General features: G+C 42.9%; 1 protein-coding gene across 4 annotated transcripts in view; it reads left to right on the top strand.

Moving 5' to 3' along the window:
- Arhgef12 (Rho guanine nucleotide exchange factor 12) overlaps nt 1-10,334 on the top strand; it is a 180,587-nt gene extending 170,253 nt beyond the window's left edge. For all 4 annotated transcript variants that reach the window (XM_045146300.1, XM_045146302.1, XM_045146299.1 and 1 more), the window contains 4 exons: nt 2,243-2,713; nt 3,477-3,793; nt 5,336-5,405; nt 6,479-10,334. In XM_045146300.1, the coding sequence (XP_045002235.1) occupies nt 2,243-2,713; nt 3,477-3,793; nt 5,336-5,405; nt 6,479-6,489 (869 nt within the window). In that variant the 3' untranslated portion in view covers nt 6,490-10,334. The remainder of the gene's footprint in view (nt 1-2,242; nt 2,714-3,476; nt 3,794-5,335; nt 5,406-6,478) is intronic.
- The last annotated feature ends 13,868 nt before the right edge of the window (nt 10,335-24,202 follow it).

Genomic DNA, 24,202 nt, shown 5'->3' with positions numbered 1-24,202 from the left:
AATTAGAAAAATGCCTGTGCATAGAACCTGCTCCTGGAAGAAAGCAAAATGTTTATTTTTTGTTTCATTTCTACAGCCCTTTAAAAATAATTTTTTTTTTTTTTTTTTTGGTTTTTCGAGGTAGGGTCTCACTCTGGTCCAGGCTGACCTGGAATTCACTCTGTCATCTCAGGGTGGCCTTGAACTCATGGTGATCCTCCTACCTCTGCCTCCCGAGTGCTGGGATTAAAGGCGTGCGCCACCACGCCCGGCCTTAAAAATAATTTTTAAAAAGGTTTATTTAACAAAAGAAAGAGAGAAGAGACACAGATTAATAAAATTAGAGATGAAAAAGGTAACATCACAACATATGCCAGAGAAATTTAAGAAAAATCATAGGGACATACTATAAAAGCATATATTCCACAAAGTATGAAAATCTGAAAAAATGGATAACTTCCTTGATTTATATGACCTACCTAAATTAAATCAAGATGAGATTAATCACTTAAATAGACCTATAACAAGCATGGAGATCCAAGCAGTTATCAAAAATCTCCCAACTAAAAAAAGTCCAGGCCCAGATGGATTCACTGCTGAATTTTACCAGACCTTCAGGGAAGAGCTAACACCATTGCTTCTTAAGCTTTTCCATAAAATAGAAAAAGAAGGAATCATGCCAAACTCCTTTTATGAATCCAGCATCACCCTGATATCAAAACCAGGCAAAGATAGAACCAAAAAAGAAAATTACAGACCAATCTCCCTCATGAACATAGATGTAAAAATTCTCTACAAAATATTGGCAAACAGAATACAAGAATATATCAGAAAGATCATTCACCCTGACCAAGTAGACTTTATCCCAGAGATGCAGGGATGATTCAACATATGCAAATCGATAAATGTAATGCATTATATAAATGGACTGAAGGACAAAAATCACATGATCATCTCATTAGATGCAGAGAACGTATTTGACAAAAATCCAACATCCCGGGCTGGAGAGATGGCTTAGCGGTTAAGCGCTTGCCTGTGAAGCCTAAGGACCCCGGTTCAAGGCTTGGTTCTCCAGGTCCCACGTTAGCCAGATGCACAAGGGGGCGCACGCATCTGGAGTTCATTTGCAGGGGCTGGAAGTCCTGGCGCGCCCATTCTTTCTCTCTCCCTCTATCTGTCTTTCTCTCTGTGTCTGTCGCTCTCAAATAAATAAATTAAAAATTAAAAAAAAAATCCAAAATCCCTTCATGATAACAGTCCTACAGAGATTGGGAATAGAAGGAGCATATCTCAATATAATAAAGGCTATTTATGACAAGCCTACAGCCAACATATTACTAAATGAGGGAAAACTGGAAGCTTTTCCCCTAAAATCAGAAACAAGACAAGGGTGTCCACTTTTTTAATTTAATATAGTACTGGAAGTCTTAGCCATAGCAATAAGGGAAGAGTCGCACATAAAAGGGATACAAATTGGAAAGGAAGAAATCAAGTTATTATTTGCAGATGACATGATTCTATATATAAAGGACCCTAAAGACTCTACCAGCAAACTGTTAGAGCTGATAAACACCTACAGCCATGTAGCAGGATACAAAATAAATACACAGAAATCAGTAGCCTTCATATATGCAAACAACAAACACCCAGAGGATGAAATCAGAGAATCACTCCCATTCACAATTGCTTTAAAGAAAATAAAGTACCTTGAAATAAAAAGATTTATTTATTTGAGAGAGAACGAGGGAGAAAGGGACAGAACGGGTGCACCAGGGCTTTCAGACATTGCAGGTGAACTTCAGACACATGTGCCACCTTGTACAGCCGGCTTACACGGGTCCTGGGGTGTCAAACCTGGGTCCTTTGGGTTTGCAGGCAACTGCCTTAACAGGGAAGCCGTCCCTCCAGCCCTTATACAGCATTTTGTTATCCTTATGTACTCTGGGGATACTTGTCCATTAGAAAACAAAATGGAGGCCTGGTGTTAGCATTTAGTACATCCGTGTTCTGGATTCTAACCTCTGATCAGGTCTAGCTTAATGTTAAATCTTCTGTAGAAGATCCTGCTCTTTCTCTCATTTTCAAGACAAATTAAAAAATGATGTATAGGTTGAATTTTTTGTTATGTGTTTTGTTACATGGAAAAATTCTTAGTTTTACAGGTGATTGGTAACTCAGCTGATTGACTGAACCTAACAGTCTGAGGTTGAGGTTGTGAATATACTGTTTCCTTTTTTTCCCTTCTCCCCATCCTAAATCTTAGTGGGTTTGTTGAAGCAGTTGCTGGTACAACAGCTAGGTTTGACTGAGAAGAGCTCTCGGGAAGACTGGCAGTCCTTCCCAAGATACAGGACTGCCTCTGAAGAGGTTCAGACAGACAGTGGCATCCAGAACTCTGAAAACATTAAAGCCTATCATGCTGGTGAAGGACAGATGCCCTTTAAAACTGGCACTGGTGACAGTGTGAATTGTTACAGTCCACGGACTTCAACTGAATCTTGTGCTGAGCAAGATTCAGTAGTACTGGCATCCCAAGAGAGCCCCGCAAATAACATGTTTGAAATGGACCACATGATTCTGACCCCAGAGCTGCCTGGCACAGAGCAAGAAGGGGGTCTGGATGAGAGTGGAGAGCACTTTTTCGATGCCCGTGAAGCACATAGTGATGATAATCCATCAGAAGGCGATGGGGCAGTTAAAAAGGAAGAGAAGGATGTTCATTTACACATCTCAGGCAAGTCTCTCACATTTAACCTTTGATCTTGATCATTTTTAACTCTTACATGCTGGAATGGATGTTGTTTCAGTATCTGAGCTGTGTGTGTGTGTGTGTGTGTGTGTGTGTACGTACCTATTGAACTTACTTGTCTGCTAGACCTTATCATAGGAGTTGGAAGGCTGAACAGTGAATACAATACAAAAAGTCTACTAGTATCCTGAAGCTGAAGTGTCACTTGGGAGAGAGTAATGGTAAATAAACAAGCACATGAATGGACGTCAGGTGGTAAGAAGCTTTAGGAGGAAAAGTGGGGTCCAGCTATGGCTAGGGAGAGAGGGGTGAGGGCAGACAGTGATCTATCTAGGTATGAGAAACCTGAGTAAATGAAGGGGGAGTCACCTAGATACCTGGGGAAAGGTTCTAACAGTTGGTAGAGGGGGTGAAGCTGCAGGTCAGGAGCATAGGGAGGGGAGGAAGCAACGTGAGGGTATTTGGCAGGGGAAGTAGAGGCCAAGTCATTGTAAAAGGCTTTGTAGTTTACAGCTTTAAACTTCCAAAATGCTGACTAGTGTGCAGTTACTCAGATTCCTACGCAAGTTTGCCAAGGTTGGCATTGATTGGAAGTGAGAAAATTTAATGGACTTAAAAATAATCTTGGGAGTGAAAGAAAGATTTTCCTCCTTCACGGTAACTTTTTAAGTGGTATGGCTCCATCTCTGTTTTCCAGTTTCCTGGTGACAGCACTAATCACATCAAACTTTCCTGTCTCTACCAATAGGAAACTGTTTGATTCTTGATGGCTATGACACCGTGCAGGAGAGCTCCACAGATGAGGAGGTTGCGTCCTCGTTCACCCTGCAGCCTGTCACAGGCATCCACCCTGTGGATTCCTCCCACCAGCAGCAACCTTCTCCCCACAGTGCTCCTTCTGATGGGGCATTTTCACCATTCACCTCAGAATTCCTGGTCCAGCGACGCTGGGGAGCTATGGAAGATGCCTGTTTTGAGATCCAGAGTCCCTCCCCCTGTACAGATTCACAAAGCCAGATCATGGAGTACATTCATAAGATAGAGGCTGACCTTGAACACTTAAAGGTACCTCCTACTTCAGCCTCCATAGCATTTAGTTATAGGAAACACACTTACCAGAGCGCAGGCATGGAGTGACTGAAAGGCCGATGTTAATGGTAATAGACTAGTCCTGGTTCTATATCCATTCATGAATAAGCCTGCCTAAAAAGTAAGGCTGAATCATAAGAACAAGACATATTGAAGCTCTGTAGCATATATTTGTATGGATTTTGAAATTTTAATAACCTACAAATGCTTGAGGCAGTTGGCTGCCCTCCACTAAGGGTGCTAGGTAGGGTTGCATGGTTGTGAATCAAGGCTGGGAAATGTGATATGTAACCTATTCCCTGTGGTGTGTGTAGTGTTGGTAGTTTCCCTGTGGCTCTTGTAATCCATGAACCTGAGCATGAATAGAATTTTTGGTGCCAGACCTGGTGGTGCATGCCTTTTTTTTAATCCTGGCACTCTGGAGTCTGAGGTAGGAAGATCACTGTAAGTTTGAGACCAGTTGGAGCTAAAGTGAGTTCCAGGTCAGCCTGGGCTGGAGTGAGATCCTACCATGAAAAAACCAAGGACCACATTGCTAAAGTGACTAATGAAATAGAGCAGAACTCTCACTCAAAAAAAAAACAAAACAAAACAAAAAACACTTTTTTTTTTTTTTTTTTTTAAGCCATGGGTAAAAATGTTACCATTTTCAAAACTGACATGTGTGGCAAGTTTCTAAGAAAAGGGCCTGTTGGCCTTCAGTAGATGCAGCTGCTAGAACTGACATGACTTTTTCATGACCTTATTTTCTTTGGCAGCTTTGTGGATACACTTAAAGTGTCCTGATACATCTAGTTGAAGGCTGGTCTCCCTTGGTCTCTCTTTCAGTTCCCTGTAGAATTCCATGTTGTGTCATACTGTGACTGATGAGGCAAGGTGTCTAAAAGCCACTGAAGCTCATAACACATGTGGGGTCACCTCCAGAGTAAAACCTGACATGGGAGAATTACCTTTATTGGTTACTCCTTTCTTTTTTCTTTTTGTTTTTGTTAGTTTTTTTATTATTAAGGCAAGGCCTCACTGACCTGGAACTCGCTCTGTAGTCCCAGGCTGGCCTCCAACTCACAGTGGTCCTCCTGCCTCTGCTTCCCTGGTATAAAAGGCATATACCACCACGCCCAGCTGGTTACTCCTTTCTCTCTCTTTTTGGTTTTTTCAAGGTAGGGTTTCACTCTAGCTCAGGCTGACCTGGAATTCAATCTGTGGTCTCAGCGTGGCCTCGAACTCAGAGCGATCCTCCTACCTTTGCCTCCCAAGTGCTGGGATTAAAGGCGTGTGCCACCACGCCCTGCTCTTTATTCCTTTCTTCTAATTGGGAATGTTTTAAGTTATTCATTTAAAGGAGAAGTGGGAAAAGGAAATGTATTCCCTTCCCCTATTAAAAATTTTTAACAATCATTGTTAATGTTGAAATTTGGTAGCATGTATCTGTAATATAAAATGCTTTCATTTCTATTTTCATCAGTTTTTGTTTGATTTTTCTTGTCCTGTCCACATGAAAAATCTTTTCTTTTGCAGAAGGTGGAGGAAAGTTACACCCTTCTTTGTCAAAGGCTGGCTGGCTCAGCCCTCCCTGACAAGCTCTCAGGTATGTGGAATGGTAGGTTTGTCCTGTCTGAGCAGTACTGAATACATGATTTATTGTTCTTTAACATGAAGACCTTCTGCGTTTCCACTTCTTTCTTGTCTTTAAAAACTTCTCGTTTCTAAGCATCATATATCAAGTGAGAGCTCTTGTCTGCTGACTCTCTCTTTTTCTTAGAAGAGCTGTGGTTGTCATTCCTGTGCCAGCTCTCTCTTCTGCCCTCTCTGTCTTTCCAAAGCAGAAGGCATAATAGAAGGAAACCTGATAAATGGAAACTTCAGTAGGATGTGTGCCGATGCTGCTGTGGAGAAGATAGGGCCAGTGTGTCTCTCTGGCTGTGGCTGAACTCTCTTCATTGTAGCAGTTCTGACTTGTCTGCTTTTGTCCTTTGGGATAGGACTGTTACAATTTAGAAATGACCAGCAAGGTGTGGTGGCATACACCTTTAATCCCAGCCTTCAGGAGGCAGAGGTAGGAGGACCACTGTGAGTTCAAGGCCACCCTGAGACTTCATAGTGAATTCCAAGTCAGCCTGGGCTAGAGTGAGACCCTATCTTGGGGGAAAAATAAACAAATGAATGAATGACCATGATTAGGCTAGAGAGATGGCTCAGCAATTAAGGTGCTTGTCTTCAAAGCCTAATGACCTGGGTTCAGTTCCGCAGTACTCACATAAAGCCAGATGCACAAAGTGGCACATGGATGTAAAGTTCATTTTCAACAGGGCTGGAGACCTGGCATGCCCATTCTCTCTGTCCTCTATTTCTCTATGCTTATAAATACGTAAATAATAAATAAATAAATAATAAAATAGTATTGGAAGAAAGAAAGGCAGACATGGTGACACACACTTGTAATTCCAGCACTCAGAAGGCAGAGGTAGGAGGATCGCTATGAGTTGGAGGGCAGCCTCAGACTACAGAGTGAGTTCCAGGTCAGCCTGGGCTAGAGCAAAATTCCTCATCAAAAAACCATAGAGAAGCACTTAACCTTGCCCACAGATTTTAGTGATAGTCAGTGATCATTTGATTGATCATGTTCTTAACTCTGCCTCCACCTTTCTCCATCCTTCTCAGATAAAAGTTAGAGCCCAGTGTCCTGGAGGTGACTGCAGGTGGTTGGATTTTGCGCATCGGCCCTGTATCAGCTCCAACCTGGCTCCAGTGTGGATGCAGAGAAGAGTGTGACAGAGGATCTGCCTGGAACCGCCTGGGCTCAGCCATGCCCATGGTGCCCTGAATGGGACTAAGTTCTTCACAGTCTGGCAGCTGCACGAGTCTGTCAGTGAGGGAACATCTGTTCTCTCACTTTCCTCTCCTCACTGGCGGAATTGCATTTTGATTCAGAACAAAAACCAAATGTATAGAGCTTTGGGTGTAGGATATGAAATTGTACTTATGCATAAGAAAGAGAAAATCAGATGTATTTATTTGACTTCATTCCTTATTTGAAAGCACATTTTAATTTTACTTTGCCTTGTATTATTTTAATTGAGTAGTGAGAATTTTAGCCCTTTATATTTAGTACACCCAAGGTTCAAATGCTCCTGAAGCCAAGGTCAGGTAGGGGATGAGACGCTTGGTCGAGAGGTGGTGCAGGGGAGGACAGAAGGAAGGAGCACTGGCCTGTATTCAACTGTACACCTTGCCCTTCTGCCCAGTGAGCTGCCGTTCTGAGGGCCACCTCAGACGTGGGCTGTGCCCTGTGGCCCTGCACGCAGAAGGCACGAGCCTGCTGCCTGGGTCGCCAGAGGCCAGGTGGGCTCCACCCTGAGGCAAGTACCTAGTCTCTGTAGCTAGGTTCCATCCCAATTAACAGGTATCCTCAACTTGCTAAATGGTAGGCACTTGAAAAATGGGTGTATTTTCTTCTATTGTTGTCTTTTCTGTTGATGGTTGGGATTTGGGAGAGAGGAAAGCAAATTTTTATTTTCTTGACTTATAAATTTGTTATTCTTGGTATTGTTTCATTTGTATAATTATTCATTAGACTGGCACTTATAAAAAAATCATCCCTGCAAGTTAGGCAGGAAGTAAGAACAAACATGGAAATGCTTCAGTGGTGGGGGTTGCTAAGGAGGGTTGGTTAAGAGTCTGTCTAAACTGAATCACTACTGAGTGGAACCATGGCTGTCATGAGCCACGGGTACTGCTGATTATAAGGCCAGTAAAATATTAGTACCTGGAGGTTTGACTCTAATATTTTGCACTGACGGTGCCAAAGGGCTCTTTGAGTCACAAGGAGAGTGAAGGGTGGGTGGAAGGTATAGTAGAGGAGAGCTGCTCACATTGCCCAGAGCACTTTCTCTGACCTTGCTGCCACAGCCCTGTCCGCACCATGCCGGGACTGGCCTTAGCCATGGAGACCAGGTGTGCTGTCCGGCCACCGAGGTGCGCTGGCTCTGCGCAAGGGTACATAGCAGTGTCCACAGCACCTGCAGAGGGTAAACAAGCCAGTTGTGACCTGAGAACTCCTTCAATTCTATTGGGTTTTGGTGGCTTCTTTGTATATGAAATAAATACATTTTTGAAGTATTTTGTCAACTGAAAAATAGCATTTGTCAAATCTGTAAATTCTGTTAATAGACAAGGAGTTCACCCATTTCTTTCAGTTAGTGCCCTCTGAACTCTGGGGCAATCAGGATGCACTTGTATCTTCCCCTGCAGTGCCCTCTTAAACACATACACAAAGAAAGCTTTTCCTCCCTTTGGTGGAGATTCCCTGCTGCTTTTATACACACCACTACAACTTAATAAGCTCATCTGCTTGGGTCCAGATTCCCATTTTTGCCCTTTCAAAACTCATCTATGTTCTTATATAGATGAACTTGGATTATTGTACCTCATCAATAAATTGAAATTATATTTTGAGTCATTGACCAAGTATAATTTAACTCAGAATGGGATCTAAATTTTTAGAAGCTGAAACTAATATGTAAGTTAAGCTTGGAATTTGGAGCTTTGCATGTATGTTAGGAGAAGCAAGTAGAAACCAAATGGTTACATTGTGTTGCTGGAAATAAGCAGTCACTCCCAATTAAAGTGAAAGGGCTATCCCGGTAGCCACTTGACACTATGTCATTGGAGGAATTCATCAGGAGAAAGATAAACATACTAGAACCTTCCTCCTAGCTCCAAGCACTAGAGGTCATCCCATAATTTTCTAGCACTCTAGAAGTTTGCATGTCAGCAAAGTTTTGTTTTCTTCTCTGGCTCATCAGTGTTTTGCTTAGTGATTGTTTACTTTCCTTTCTCTGCAGCTTAGCCTCTCTTTGGAACTATAGCAGAGCTAACTGGGAAATACTTTGCCCGTAGCTCTGGTACTTCTAAGTAGATTCATATCTATGTGTCTGATGAAGCCTCAAGATAAAATTAACTCTGGGAAAAAAAAAAAATCTTAACTTTTTGAGCATTCTTTTTGTTTCATCAGCCTTATTGCCTGTCTTTGCCCTCCCATCCTAGTCTCCTGTGCTCATTGTGGCCATTATAATCACATCTGTTTGACTTCTATGTTACACCTTCCTTTCAGGTGATGAAATCAGGTGCTCTTCTTGTTTTGCAATGAGACTGGTCATCGTCATAAAGTTGGGTGGCTAGAAGTTGCAGTCTGCTTCTGTACCAAGGAGCATAGGGCCGTGAGGGGGCCTAATCACCTATGTAGATGTGTGAGCTACAGGCGTGAATGATGACACTGCCTTCTTCTGTGGCTTAGTGGCTCTTGCTGTTAAGTGCAAATTGCAATAGCAATGTTTCCTTTTGAGAGAAATGATGTCAGGCAAATCTGTAAACCTTCAAAGTGCTATGATATGAATTCATAATTATCACCCATATTTTGGTTATGATCATCATGCCATATATTTTGTCTACTTTACAATCAGCTATTTTGGAGTATATTTTATGGGAGGCATATTTCATGAGGCTTTTGGTTTTATTTTCCCCAAAACAACTTCTAAATAACTGCTCCAACACATGAATTCCCTTTAAAAATCATTTTGTTTCTTTGTCTTTCAGAGAGGGGAGAGGATGAGCTACTATCATAGTAAAGGAGAGAAATCCATTTTGCCCAACTTTTAGAAGCGAAAGAAATAATTGTGCTTCCTGTGAGTTATCTTACTCACATCTATCTTTTTTCTCCTTGACAGTGAGTGGTGAATATGCCTGGTGCCTGTCCCCGAACCCCTGCCCCAGTAGCTCAGCTCTCCGCAATGGTGTGGCGCCCGGGGCTTTCCTCAGTATTTCCTTCCTTGAGAACTGTGTGCATAGGACTTTAAAATACAAAAATAGCAAGGATATACAGAAGTTTCTGTGGGCTAGTCCCTTCCCCCCAGTAGTACAATTTCTGTTCAGTACATCGTATTTTCCCCCTGACACTCCCACCTTTGTTCAGAGTGATCTGCAAAATCATTCTTCACAGAGTTGTTCTCGTCTGGTTCCTTTGCCTTCCCCACTGGTACTGAGGGTGTTGATACTACATTGTCACAGGGGTGGGGGAGTACCTCCTAGATAAAAGCCCCCACTGCCATTTCCAGGTGCCAACCGCTAAGCAGACATACTACAAAAACGGTAACTGTAATGTGCACACTGTTTGGTTATTTTTAATAAGCCTCTTCCTACTAGAATGTTTTATTTTCCTTCTTCACCATACAATCACGTACTCTTTAACAGAAATTGCTTTTTAAAAAAATCTGGAACTATCTTTAAAGAACCTTATTAATAATCATGTATTTTTACTGATCACATTTTGAAATGCCTAAAAGACTTTATTGTTCTAATTATCCAGATGTACCTTTGTAAAATAGCTCTTTTATGAATTAGCTGATAAGGCTGTATGTTTCTGGAACAAAATATTGGTCATCTAAAAACTTTCTGTTTTCTGGGGTCTGGGAAAATAGAAATTTAAGAGTTCAAATATTAAATAAGCTTAAACAACAAAGTATGTGACTTTTTATTTGTATGTATGCTTGTTTTGTCTTATATACATTTTTCTTCCTTCCTTCCTTCCTTCCTTCCTTCCTTCCTTCCTTCCTTCCTTCCTTCCTTCATTCATTCATTCATTCATGGGAATAAGGTCTCTTGGAGCCAAGACAGGGCTTGAACTCCTCCTAAGCCTCCTGTTTTTACCTCCTTTTTGCTGGGATAACACATATCTGGCTATTCAAGTTAGAAAAATCGAGTTGTCAAAGAGCCCATGGCTAATGTTATTGGCAGTGACTAGCAATTTCCTTCGTGCTTCTTTGTGCATCTTGACTGGTGCTCCTGGTCATTTGATCATCACAATGTGTAGACTCTGCAGTAATGCTGGCCGCCTGCAAAGCTGGAGTGCTGGGGCAGCTCGTTGCTGTGTTTAAGTCAGCTTTATGAGGATGCAACACACACAGCTCATCCATTTAAGGTGCACAGTGGGTTTTGGGATATTGCATTATTTCAAAGTTTCATAAGATATATAACAAAATTTGCCATTTTTTCCATTTTTAAGCATACAATTCAGTGAAATTAATGGGCCAGCATTTTTGGTAAACTTAAAGATAACTAGTTTAATGCTACCTTAAATGAAAAATATGATGTCTTTATTTTCATTCTTGTCCCAGTGCTGAGCTTCCGAATGAACCAACATTTCTGTGCTTTTATGAGTGCCATTTCAACCTGGGAGGTTCACTGACTTTGGTATGGTCTGTGTTTTGGTTTTGATATAGAGACATAGCTTGGACTTATTTTGGGGGTAGTAATTTAGTTTTCTGGCATTCTGGGGCACATTTGGCTGATGAAACTGTGCAGCAATGGTCGGGATTTTGTGGGCTCTTAGTGAAACCTGTTAAAATTCAGGAATACTGTAAAGTTAATTGTGCCCCTAGTTTGTCTTGAGACATACATACATGTGCCTGATGAAACAAATACCTCCCTCCATTCTCACTGGGTCTTAGATGCCTTCTTAAATAGCAAGAGAGAAAATAAAGCTCTGTATTGACACAAAATTAGCCTTTCCTAGAGGTGAGCAAAATCACAAATTATGTAGAAGTATTTAGTTTTTAAGCAGTTCTTTTTCCATTCTGATAAAATATTACAAAATCAGCCAACTCCATTCTTATACCTTAAAGGCTACCTTTTAGGGTAAGACCTCACAGTCTTGAGACCCAGTCTCAAAATCTCAGTTCAACAAACTTATAAAGCCATTTGAAAGACAATGGAACAAGTATACACAGTTAGAACATGTAATTTAGTAATGTGTTAGCTTTTCTTTTACATATGTAATTTAGGTTTTATTGATGGGAGTAAAATATACACATACAACTGGAAAGGATAAGTTAACATGAAGGAATGCAAACTACAGGGAAATTTTATGCTTCAACCAAATTTCATCTGACATTTGTAGATTAACAATTTTTTTTTTAATTTTCTTTTTACTTTTATTTATTTATTTGAGAGAAATAGATAGAGAGAGAAAGAGGCAAAGAGAGAGAGAATGGGCACTCCAGGGCCTCCAGCCACTGCAAACAAACTGCAGATGCATGCGCCGCCCCCTGTGCATCTGGCTAATATGGGTCCTGGGGAATCGAGCCTCGAACCGGGGTCCTCAGGCTTTCACAGGCAAGCGCTTAACCGCTAAGCCATCTCTCCAGCCCAATTAACAATTATTAACACAAAGGTTTGTTTTCCAGTGCTGTAAATGGTACCCAGACCTTAAACATGCTAAACAAATGCTCCACCACTGAGCTACATGTACAGCCCCAGTTTGACAGTATTTATTATTCAGAAAATCTTACATTAGTGAAGCCTTTAAGATTTTTAAACTTATTGACAACTCCTGTTAATATAAACAATATACCATGATCATAATCCCCTACCACCATCCTCTCTTTTCCCTTCCTAATCTTCCCTCCACTGAATCCCTTCTTCCCAAGTAGTCCTTTTCTATTTTTTAAAAGTAGTTTTATTTGAGAGAGACAAAGAGACAGAGATTGTATGGGCACTCTGGGACCTCCTGCCACTGCAAATGACTCCAGACGCATGTGCCATTTTTTGCATCTGGCTTTACATGGTTACTGAGGAAATGAACCCAGGGTGTTAGGCTCTGCAAGCAAGTGTCTTTAACTGCTGAGCCATCTCTCCAGCTCCCTGTTCTATTTTGATGTCATTTTTTCTCCTATTATGCAGGTCTTGGTAGTGTTAGCTACTGTGAGGTTTTGAACAGTAAGGCCAGTTTATATCATAAAAACAGTATGGTAAGCACACCTCCCCTTCCTTTGACTCTCACATTCTTTCCACCACCTCTTTGGCAGTTTGGTAGGCATAATATATCCATTTAGCAAGACAACAGTAATAGGTCCCCCTACCCCTGGGGCCTTATGACCTCCCAAGCCATAGGCTTTTGACTAGGTTTTAAGTACTAGGCAGGAATTCTCATGGAAGGCCTCAACACCAATCAGAGAGCAGTTGGTTTTCTTTGTAACAGACATGCCACCATTGTACCACTTGGTACATTTGGCTTGGCTGGCCAGCTGCGAAGTTTGCAGGATCCGTTGCTGATGAAGACTGTTGATGATTTTCTACCCCCATAGTCACCATAGGTGTTTCCAGCATCCTGACAACTATAGTCAAAAGGGAGGAGGCTTCCAGCTCAGCTCTAGCTTGATTTCTCAGTGACCTGCAGCTCAAGTATGTGGAGTCTTCAGCAGTAGGGTCTTAAAATCTAGTTCTACAAAAAAAAAAAAAAAAAAAAAAAAGCCGAACGTGGTGGCACACACTTTTAATCCCAGCTCTCTGGAGGCAGAGGTAGGAGGATCACCGTGAGTTCAAGGCTACCCTGAGACTCCATAGTGAATTCCAGGCCAGCCTGAGCTAGAGTGAGACCCTACCTTGAAAAATCAAAAAAAAAAAAAAAAAAAAAAATCTAGTTCTTGTGAGCAACCAAGAACCTTAGCTGTCATCCCCCAATTTTTTTTTTTATTTTAAAGAAAGTATCTTGTAGCCTAGACTAACCAACTCACCATGTAGCTAGCCAAGGATGACTGAATTCCTGATCCACCTGCCTCTACTTCCTAAGTGTGGGACTACAGTGTGTGCTGCCATGCCGTTTATGCAGTGCTGGGGATGGACCCGAAGGCTTCATGCATGTACACATGCACTGTCAACTGAGTTATCTCTATGGCTCAACTTATTTCTTATGCTTAAGCTTTATATAGCTTCTGATTGTGTTAGTAGCTTCCTTGAGGCCATTTTCCACCTTATCCTCTTACCAGATCTATTGCATGACACGTTTATCTTTGGATTGCAAATGTCTAAAATAAAATTATCTTCCACTTTGACCTTTTAATTTATAAAACTCTTAATGTGAGGAAACTTACCTAATTTTTAGGCAAACCCACAAAAAAATTCTTAAGGATCAAACACTTAGGAGAATAAAGATCCAGATCTACAACTAGACATATTTCAGGTATTTCCCATACTCTTTCTTCTTCTTGCAAAATGTTTGAGAGGCTTCTGTTGTTTTTTAAATCAACCTTATTCCTTTCAACTTAGGGATTATCTCTCTTCATGTGTAAAACATTACGCCATAGGGGATGTCATCATCACCGTTTATGGCAATTCAGTAGTCTAAGGTGTGACATGGATTTGGTGTGATGAAGGTCTCCTGCAGAGTGCATATCACCTGGCTGCTGGGCATGAGTTTTCTGTCCATCAGAGGTCTGCATACTAGAGACTTGTATCCTGCTGAGTGCTGCCTAAATACATCATGGCTAATGTTAAATCCCTGTTGTCCTCCAGTGCCTGGACTGGCCAGCTGTCAAGCTCCAGTGACCTGCTAATATGATGTACAGGAGTGGAACAGACAGATGTGAAAGCAGATATGCCAGGGTTTTCTTGGTTTCTCCTACCATGATCTTCAGAAAAGACATATTTCAAAATTATTTCAGAAGATGGGGTCCATGCTGGATATGTATGAGGAGTGCATGCTGTCAGCGCTGTATCCCAAGACTCTTCACCTCTGGTATTGCTGATGCCTGGTGAGACATGTGAGTACTTGGTGGAGGTACAGGTGTAGTCTAACACGGTCTTGGAAGCCTTCATGATCTCCTCTGGCTGGCCAAAAATTCTTTTTAAAATATATCTATTTGCAAGGAGAGAGAGAGAGAACACCAGGGCCTCTTGCACCTACAAATGAATTCCAGACACCGGTGCCACATTGTACATCTGGCTACAATGTGGGTACTAGGGAATCAAACTCACACCATCAAACTTTGCAAGCATGCACTTTAACCATGGCACCATCTCTTCAGCTCTCTCTTAACTTTTTTTTTCTTTAAGTATTTTATTTTTAAGCAGAGAGAGAAGAGCATCAGAGAGAATGGGCATGCAAGGGCCTTAGGCCACTGCAAACAAAGTCCAGGTGCATGTGCCCCCTTTGTGCATCTGGCTTTTTGTGGCTACTGAGGAATTGAACCTACTTGTTAGACAAGCAAAAATGAGGAGAGAAGAGAGACAGTGAGAATGGGTGCACCAGGGCCTTACACTACTGCAGACAAACTCCAGCTTCATGTACTCCTTTGTGCATCTGGCTTTACATGGGTACTGGAGAATCAAACCCCAGTTGTTAGGCTTTGCAGACAAGAGCCTTAACCACTGATCAATCTCTCCAGCCCTTTTCTTTCTTTTTAAATAATATTTTTGGGGGGCTGGAGAGATGGCTTAGCAGGTAAGGTGCTTGCCTGCAAAGCCTAAGGACCCATGTTCAACTCTCCAGATCCACATTAGCCAGACACACAAAGGTGAAGCAAGCACAAGGTTGCACATGCCTACTAGGGGGCACAAGTGTATGGAGTTTGATTGGAGTGGCTGAGGCCCTGGCATGCCAGTTCTTTCTCTCTCTCTCTCTCTCTCTCTCTCTCTCTGTGTGTGTGTGTGTGTGGGTGTGTATCTCACTCTGTCTAAAATAAAAGTTTTCCCTCTTTGAAATTCTGTTTTACTTTTATTTATTTGAGAGAGGGAAAGAGGCAGAGAGAGACAGAGAGAATGGGCACCCCATGGCTTCCAGCCACTGCAAACAAACTCCAGATGCATGTGCCACCTTGTGGCTTACATGGTTCATGGAGAATTGAACTGAGCTCCTTTAGCTTTTCAAGCAAGCACCTCAGCTGCTAAGCCATCTCTCCAGCCTTCTTTGAAATTTCTTAATAGGGGCCTGGGGCAGTGGCTCAGCAATTAAAGAAATTGGCTTGTAAAGCCTGCTGGCCAGGATTTAATTTTCCAGTACCTACAAAAAGCTGGACCCAAGGTGACACATGTGTTTGGTATTCATTTGGAACAGCAGGAGACCCTGGTGCACCCCAACACACACATACATGCACATATGCAAATTAAGTGTTTTAAAAAACTTTTTATCTTGCCTTTTAGTTGCTGGGACAAAAACTCAACCAAAAGCTGTGTATGGGAGGGATGGGTTTATTTCAGACTTACAGGTCAGAGAGAGAGCTTCATCAAGGCAGAGGAAGCTGCCTCACCTCATCAGACATCAATAACAGAGAGCTAGGGAATGGTCGGAGGTCACGCTGGCTCTGAACACACCTGAAAGTAGGATTCAAGATCTGCCCTCAGTGACACACCTCCTCCAGCAAGGTCCACCTACAGAAGACTAAGCAGGAAGCTCAATCAAAAATACCTTGGTTGTGGTAGACATTTGCATTCAAACCACCAGAGTTTCTTAATGGGAATTTGGGCTATATGGTAGTTACTGAGTTGGTGTGTTGTCCAAAAATACCTTGATTGCACTAAAAAAATGTCAATTGCTGCCACAATGACTGACTGCTGCTGTCACAACTCATAACCAGTAACTCCATGGTCTATACTAGTAACCCATCTGAGAAGGGTCCTCAGTGGAATGATGGCAGGAAGGAGGGAAATGGTACCAATACATATTTTGTCCATACAGCATTTCTACATAATAAAAAAGCACAATAGTACTTTGAACCCGTTTCTGTACGTGCCAGGGCCCACCATCAGATCCTGGGAGGCAGGATTTCTGGGCTCCTGGTTGCCCTCCTCTCTGTAATAAGAGAGCCCTCCATGCTAGGGGAAGCTAGGCAGAAACACACTGAGCTCTGTAATCTCTGATCTCAGCTGTTGTCTCACCTAGAACAAGTCATTTGCCCTATCAGGATCTTGTTCTTGTCACACCCTGAGGAACGTGAGAAGTCTCCCTGAGGCCTGTCCAACTCTGATAGCCTGTGAACTTGGTAACACAAGTCCCCCGCTGGCTTGCTGGGTGAGCTCTTTCCTTTTCTCACCTCATTCTTCTAGGTTATTTCAAATCCCCGTGTGATGTTCATGTCAGTCACTGAAGTTTGTCCCTGGAAGACCTTTTCCTTCTACTTTGCAGTATACCTGTAGGCTCAGGAAGCATTTTCATTCCTTTCATCCCAGACTTACTACCAGTTTACAAGGAAGCTGGAAGGTTTTCTGGAAGGAAGGTCTCACTTTCCTGGTCCCCAAGGGACTTGATGAACATTAGTCTGCAGAGAAAGTGTGAGGTCCCATCTTGCATTCCAGCTCATGGCAGGAGCAATGGTCTTTTCAAAACGGCTTTTGACCAAAGCCAGTTGGAATCATCAGAGCAAAGAGAAAAAAAAAAAAAAAGGCCAATATTTTGGCTTCTGCTCCCAGGTCATGAGACCACTGGAGACAATGGGACACTTCTACACTGGCCCTCTGGCAAGTTTTCCTGATCAGGGAAGATACAGATACCCAGAAACAAAAATTGGTGTACAGTTTGAAACAGGAGAGGGTCACACTGAGAAAAAATCCATCTTCCTGGATTTCCAAAGGAGGGAAGTCTACTTGGCCAGCATGGTCCTGATTCATCCTAACAGACAACACCAGTATCAGAGAAGCTATAGGGCTACTCCTGGGTCCCTAAAGTCTCCTTTGGAGAGCCATTAGTGACCTCCAAGATTAATCCTTGATTAAATTTTGGCTATCTGCTTGGTCTTAAACACTCAGAAATGTATAACCAAATGTAGAGGGATACCTCAAAATTATGAACGACCTATTAAACAATGCAAGAGCTTTCCAAGAGGGGAAACAAGGCCTTAAGACATGTTGTTTCCATCTCTAATGGTTCTAATTCTATAATAAGGAAAGACAACCACAGATGTCAAAAGGGTTTTTTTCAAATGTAGAACATATGGATGACTCTGACCAAGGGTCGCTTAATTCAAAAGACTTCCTTTTACTGGGAACAATGGTGAATCTCTTCTAACTTGTGCCAGGGCATCCTTAAGTGAGTCCTGAGGCCAAAAATATATTTGTAAAGCCTTTAATGACACCCAAGGTCTCTATGGTACCAACCTTTGGCCCTGGCTACCCCCAGGACAAATTTGAGAAAGTACACTCTGGAAGACTATATACAAAATATGGTATATTCACCATTATCAAGGTTAAATGTTGTACATCTATTCCTGGTAACTCTGCTAATATCTGTTTTATAAGCCATGTAGAAACAGATTCAGGCCATGTCAAACACTACTGTGTCATTCAATGAACAGTTCTGGAAGAAAATCTCAGCCAGCTCATGCTCAGATGGTCCTAAAACAATCCAACTCCATCTACCTGGGCTCCCTCAAATGCTCCCCAAGGCCTAGAAGTCCATAAAAGGAAACCCTGATAGCAACCAGTTTGCTGTGTGCTCACTTCTCATTAACTCCTTACTTGTATTCTTTCTCCCCAACATTCTCTTCTAAGACAATCTTCCAGCACTTCATCAATACACGTTCAGAGCCCTTTAGAATAGTTCCCCTCTGTGGGAGAGAGAACTGCCACAAACAAGTTCGTGCCCCATTCAGCAGGAAATAGTTCATGATCTAAGATCATCGCCCTTTGTCCTCCTCTAATAGCAGTTAGAGTGTCTTCTCATGGGAGGGGGAACAGAGAGAGGGGGGCTACAGTTAAGGTGACTGGACCCCTGAAGGCAAAAAAGGGCAGGAAAGTTTGCACTTGCTGGAAATCAAAGATGATCTGACTTCTTATCTCTTGCCAACTTCCCTAGACCTGTTTTTCCACAAACAACCAGGACCCCTCCTGGGAGGGAGGTCTTTCATAGGATTTAAACATTGTTGTTGGTCAAGTTCAGCCCCCAGAACTTAGTGTCAAGGCTAACCTCTTCGGAGACAGCCCCTAACCCTAACCAGCCAGCTGTCCCTCTAGCTCACCTGAGCTGGAAGACAGACCACCACCATAAGTTCATAAATACCTTTGCAAGGGGTTAGGCAGTCTCTCTGTCCACTTTGGAAACTTCTCCCTGTGTTTGGGCCTGGGCTGGCTTGGTCAGCCGGGAGGGGCCACCTAGGCCTTACCCTCCACATGAGCTCCTTTATCCCCACATGGCAGGAGCTCCTTGAACTTTCTTTTTTCTTTCCATGCTTTTGTCCCCAGAACCTCCACATGGGATCTCTAGCCATGTGGGTGCCTTTCCTTGACTCTGTACTTCCCTCAATAAATATAACAGTAATTTTTAAAAAGGCTTTTGAAATTAGAGGGTTCACAAAAGGTGTGTCCCTGGAATACAAGCTAGCTGAATTGGTGAGTTGGCAAGCAAAGAAGGCATCATCAAACATAACCTTCAAAAATAAGCCCCAGAGAACTTGCTATCAAATATTTACAAATAGCTCGAGTAAAGGGAAGAGTTGTGGGACCAAACTTCCTTTAACTTACCAACTACTGAAGGTGAAAACTTTTTAAAAAAAATCCAATACCTCAAACTATCTTAGAAATTGTTCTTTGGGGGGATAAATTCTACTTTGGGCAGTTCGTAACATTCATTCGGCTGTAATACAAGGAGCCTAATGTTTGCTCTCTGAGGGGGTATTTGAAATCTAATGGATACATGTGGGTTTAGCAGTTGCCTTCTCATTGCTGGGACAAAACACCCAGCCAGAAGCAGCTTATGGAAGGAAAGAATCATTTCAGCTTAGTTTCAAGGGGAAGTTTCATCATAGTGGAGAAAGCACGTCAGGAGGGGATAGCTGGCTATCACATCTTGTACTACAACAGGAAGGAAGCAGCAAGAGTGAGCTAGCTAGCCCTGGCACGGGGTGGAGGGGGCTGGACCATAAAGTCCCAAGACCTGCTCCTGGTGACACACCTCCTCCAGCAAGGCCCCACCTCCCAAAGGCTCCATTAGCCACAGATCAAGTATGAGGCTTAACTACATTCAAACTACCATAGTGAGGAACATTTAAATGTGAGTTCTGATTTACCTCCATGGTCAGCATTTCCCTTCCTCTGCTCAGAGGTGTGTTTTCTGAACCGCAGTCAAAGCTGGGAAGGCTGAGCAGTGAAAACAAGCAAGAGTCTTGCTCTCTGGAGCCACAGACTTTGGCAGCAGTGACCAAAGAGGCCACTGGTTAATTAGCTAACTTATTCCCAGTTTTGTTCTAGAAAACAAGGGCTCATAGCAGGATCTGGGTGTTTGAAGGAAAAAAAAAGGAAGAACTGTAAACCTTAGGGAGAAAGGATGAAAGAACAGCATCATTGACAGTGTTGCGACTAGACCCTGGGATTTCTTCTTTTCAACTGTCTCTCAGATGTACCCATTGCTGTATTCCCGCCATAGCTGGGTCATTTTCCCATTCATCTTCACAAGTGAACACCTGCGTAAAGTTGCTTCTTCCTGCTGTCCGATTGTCACACACATGGCTACCCATCCATGCCTCCCCAAGAGACAGCTTTCACCATGCCACTTGCTGTCCACCAGCCAACACTGGCTCAGTAGTTGCTGCTCCAGTGACACTAAGCTCTGCTCAGTTTTGGAGATGTTTGTTATTGATCCAGCCAGCTGTCTTTTCCTCTGCTCACTACTGGAGGCCTCTTCTCTTGCCTCCGTCTCTGCTTCTCCAAAAGACTGAAACACACTTCTTCCTGTCTAGCTGCCCACATCATCTTTTCAGGCTCACCCTATTCATTTCCTCCAACCACAAGTTACTGCCCTGTCCTTACAGGGGCTGGAGAGATGGCTCTGTGGATGAAGTGCTTGCCACTCAAGCCTAAGTACCCAGATTTGGTTCTTCAGGTCCCACAGAAAAGCCCAAAGCCACGATAGACTTCTGTAACCACAGCATATTGATGCTGGGACTGTGAGCTGGGAGATGGAGGCAGGAGAAGTTCCCAGTAGCTTGCAGACCACTTAGCCTGGGGAGCAATGAGCACAGCAGCAAAGAAACAACTAGAATGAATGAAGAAGACCCCGCCCCAAAGCACTGCAAGCCAAGGACCAACTCCAGAGGGTTGTCCTCTGTTCTTCATATGTACACCATGGCATGTGCATGCGCGCACGCACACACACACAGCAAAAAATATATAGTCAGCTAGGCACAGTAGTGTACTACATCTGTTATCCTGTAACTCCAGATGTTGAGGCAGGAGGATTGTGAGTACGAGGCCAGCCTGGGGCACATAGTGATACCCTGCAACCAAAAAACAACTCAGGAGCTGGATTATGTGGAGTAGGGTGGAGCAGAAAAGGAGAATTACAAAGAGTCTGGTAGAAGGTTATTGGACCATCTAAAACCTACGTTTGATAAAGTGATGTACCAGGGAGAAAGTGGTGTAACTGACATAGAATTTACCCTGATTGCCACAGAAGATACTATGCAGCACAGAAGAGAAGGGGAAGTGGAAACTGACCTGATATCCTAAGGGTGATCTTTGTGTAAAGAAGGAGAAAGACCTTGATGGTAAGTAGAACTTAACTTTGCCCATGCTGGCTTTGGTCAGTGGCGTCTCATCAGCTTAGATGAAGTTGCGCGTACAGCAAATGGAGTTGACAGACACATGTGATTTCCTCCCATTGGATTAAGGACTGGACCTTGTTCACAGACACTTATGGTTGGAAGCCCTTTAGAGCTTGTCAGCTGATGAAAGCTAAACAGAATGCGGGGTCTGCATGGGATTAGTTGACCACAGAAAGGAATACAGTATTCACACAGGGGAGCTGGACTTTGACAACCTCATGCCAAGAGAAGAAGTCAGTCACCAGAGGCCACACATACGATTCATATATGTGAAATGTCTAGAATAGGCAAATTCACAGAGACTGAAAAGAGATTAGTAGTTGCTGCAAGCTGGGAGGCTGTTACTGGGAATTTGGCAATGAAATGTTCTGGAATAACATAAATGAGAATATGCCAAACCCAAATGTTCTGGAATTAGTAGTCATGGCTATGCTAACTTTAGAATATACAAAAAGTAGTTAATTTTACACTTAAAATATTTTATTTATTCATTTGAAAGGAGAGAGAATGAGAGAGGGAGAGAAGCCACTGCAAACTAACTGCAGATGATCCACTTTGTGCATCTGGCTTTATGTGGGTACTAGACAATCTAATCCAGGCCGTCAGGCTTTGCAAGTAAGCACCTTTAATCACTAATCCATCTCTCCAGCCCTGAATTTTACATTGTTGGATGGTGAATTTTAGGGAGCTCCATTCAGAGACACATACCTGTAGCCCCAGCTGCTCTCAAGGCTGAGGTAGGAGAATTGGGAAGTGGAGAATAGGAATTCGATACCAGCTTGAGTCCCTTAATGAGATCCAGTCTTAACAAATAAATAAGCAAAGAACCACAGAGTTGTGAATGTTGCTCAGTGATAGAGCATTTGCCTAGCATACAGGAGGCCCTGGCTTCAATGCCCACCCAGCATGGGGAGAAAAGCTGGAAGAAAACAAAGGACCTCTCTGATCCCATGCCCAGTGACCAGTGCCATCATGCCTCTACTGCCCATACCAGAGCTGGGATACTTCAGCCATAGGGAACTCACATTAATTCCATTGTCTCAAAGTTTCTCACTGGACAGAGAGTCTTTTTTTGGGACATCAGATAGTCCTGAGTTTGTGACATTGGGGAAGATGGTTAACTCCACTATACTTCAAAGGCATTATCTGCACAACAGATGTGATAACATCTCTCACTTCACAAGCCATATTATGAAATGGCAGCAGTGTAGGGGAAATGTATCGTGCCTAGTACACAGTACCCACTTGACAAATGGTGGCAATTAATGTTCCATGATTTCTTGCCTACTCCTCGTGACATAAAGTACTCAGTGAGAGCTCAATTACTCTCCTGTTTTGTTTTGTTTTTTAACTGCCTGAGTCCACAAAGTCTATTGTGCCCAGTTGAGGGAAAGAGGACAACAACATAATTGGAATGAGCCATGAAAATGTATGGCTTGATTTTGCTTTCCAGAAAAATCTCATTAGGATCTACCAATGCATTTATATTGGGTCAGTTTGTCAGGGACTTTGTTTTTCCTTTCAAGAGGTGTGTGTTCCACGTACAAGAGATAAAAGGGGCTTTTGGATATGAAGAGACATGATGGTCAGATAGATAGCCCGGGAGCTTCATGTCTAGGTTTACGGCTCCCCCTTTCTCACCTAAGATCCAACAGGAGTTAGAGTTGACAGCAGTTTCTTTCACTCCTTCCTTCCTTCCTTCCTTCCTTCCTTCCTTCCTTCCTTCCTTCCTTCCTTCTTTTCTTCTTTCTTTCTTGGCATGTGCACATGTGTGTACGGTTGTATGCACGGGCACATATGTGTGCAAGGCTCATGCATGTCCATGCATGTGGAGACCAGAGGTCAATATCAGGTGTCTTCCTTAATCACTCCACTTTATTTTTTTGAGACCGAGTCTGAAAACCTACCGAACCTGGAGTTCACTGATTTGGCCAGACTGGTTGGCCAGCAAGCCCAAGGAAGGGAGTCTCCTATCTCTGCTTCCCCTCCCAAGCACTGGGGTTACAGGCACGCGCCACTATACCCGACTTTTGTGTCAGTGCCAGACATCAAACCAGGGTCCTCGTGCGTGCACAGCACACACGTTGCCCGTGGAACCACCCTCCCGCCCCGGAAACCAGTTTCATTTAGCACCCGGCAGCTGGTATGGTCCTTCCCGCCATCCCTGTGCTCTTTCGTAACTAAAGGCTAGTTTGTAAAGTGTGAAAGTCGCAAAGAATTGTTTTTTGGTTCTTATCCTAACCTCTGACTACCTTTCCTTGTTTGGGGTAAGAATAGACAAATGCTATGAAATGACGTGGCATCAGAAGCCTAGATGGAAGACAGTTTACTTAGGTTCAGTCATCTAGAAGATTTGGCAACCTTTTATAAGCCATTTGTTCTATTATGTGTCTAGTCAATCCTGGTGTTAGCTGAAGATGGCTCTTGTATTGCTTCATAAAACACTGTAATAAACCCAATAGAAGCAGTCTTCAACAGCTTCGCACCAAGGGAGCGTCCCCTCCCACCTTGAATTCCCTCGGCTTCCCATCCCCACCTCCTCACTCTCTCTTCCCACGGGGCAGACAGACCACAAATCACCAGCGTTCCTTCCAGAGGAAATAAAACACCGGACATCTGCCTGCCTGCCTTGTCGCTGGTCTGTTTGCTTCCAGATGTCAGTAGTGTGAAGTATTTCTCCTAATCAATGTTTTAACCTTCTTGTTGATATTTATTTAGCTCTGTTGGATATATTGCATTAAGCTGAGCTCCATGGATGGGAGAGTAAATCTGAATTTCTGTCTGTTCTCTGGAGACATCATAATATTTCCTATTATCCAAGGTTATTGCTTTGCTAGGATATTAACGAGCAGTTTCGCTACTGGAAACTATAGCGGTTTCTTCTTCCTCCAGCTCCCAAACAAACAGTTCTGAATTAGCATGGAAACCAAGTTTAATTTCAGGACACATCTCTTCTGGCTTGAACTCTCTCTCTCTCTCCATCTCATACCGTTGTTGATAATTTGGTGTTTCCATTTCCTCT

Source organism: Jaculus jaculus, chromosome 3 (assembly GCF_020740685.1).
Source record: "Jaculus jaculus isolate mJacJac1 chromosome 3, mJacJac1.mat.Y.cur, whole genome shotgun sequence".
NCBI classification, from domain to species: Eukaryota; Metazoa; Chordata; class Mammalia; order Rodentia; family Dipodidae; genus Jaculus; species Jaculus jaculus.
Note: the sequence above shows the minus strand (reverse complement) of the source record. Positions and strands in the feature narration are given on the sequence as shown.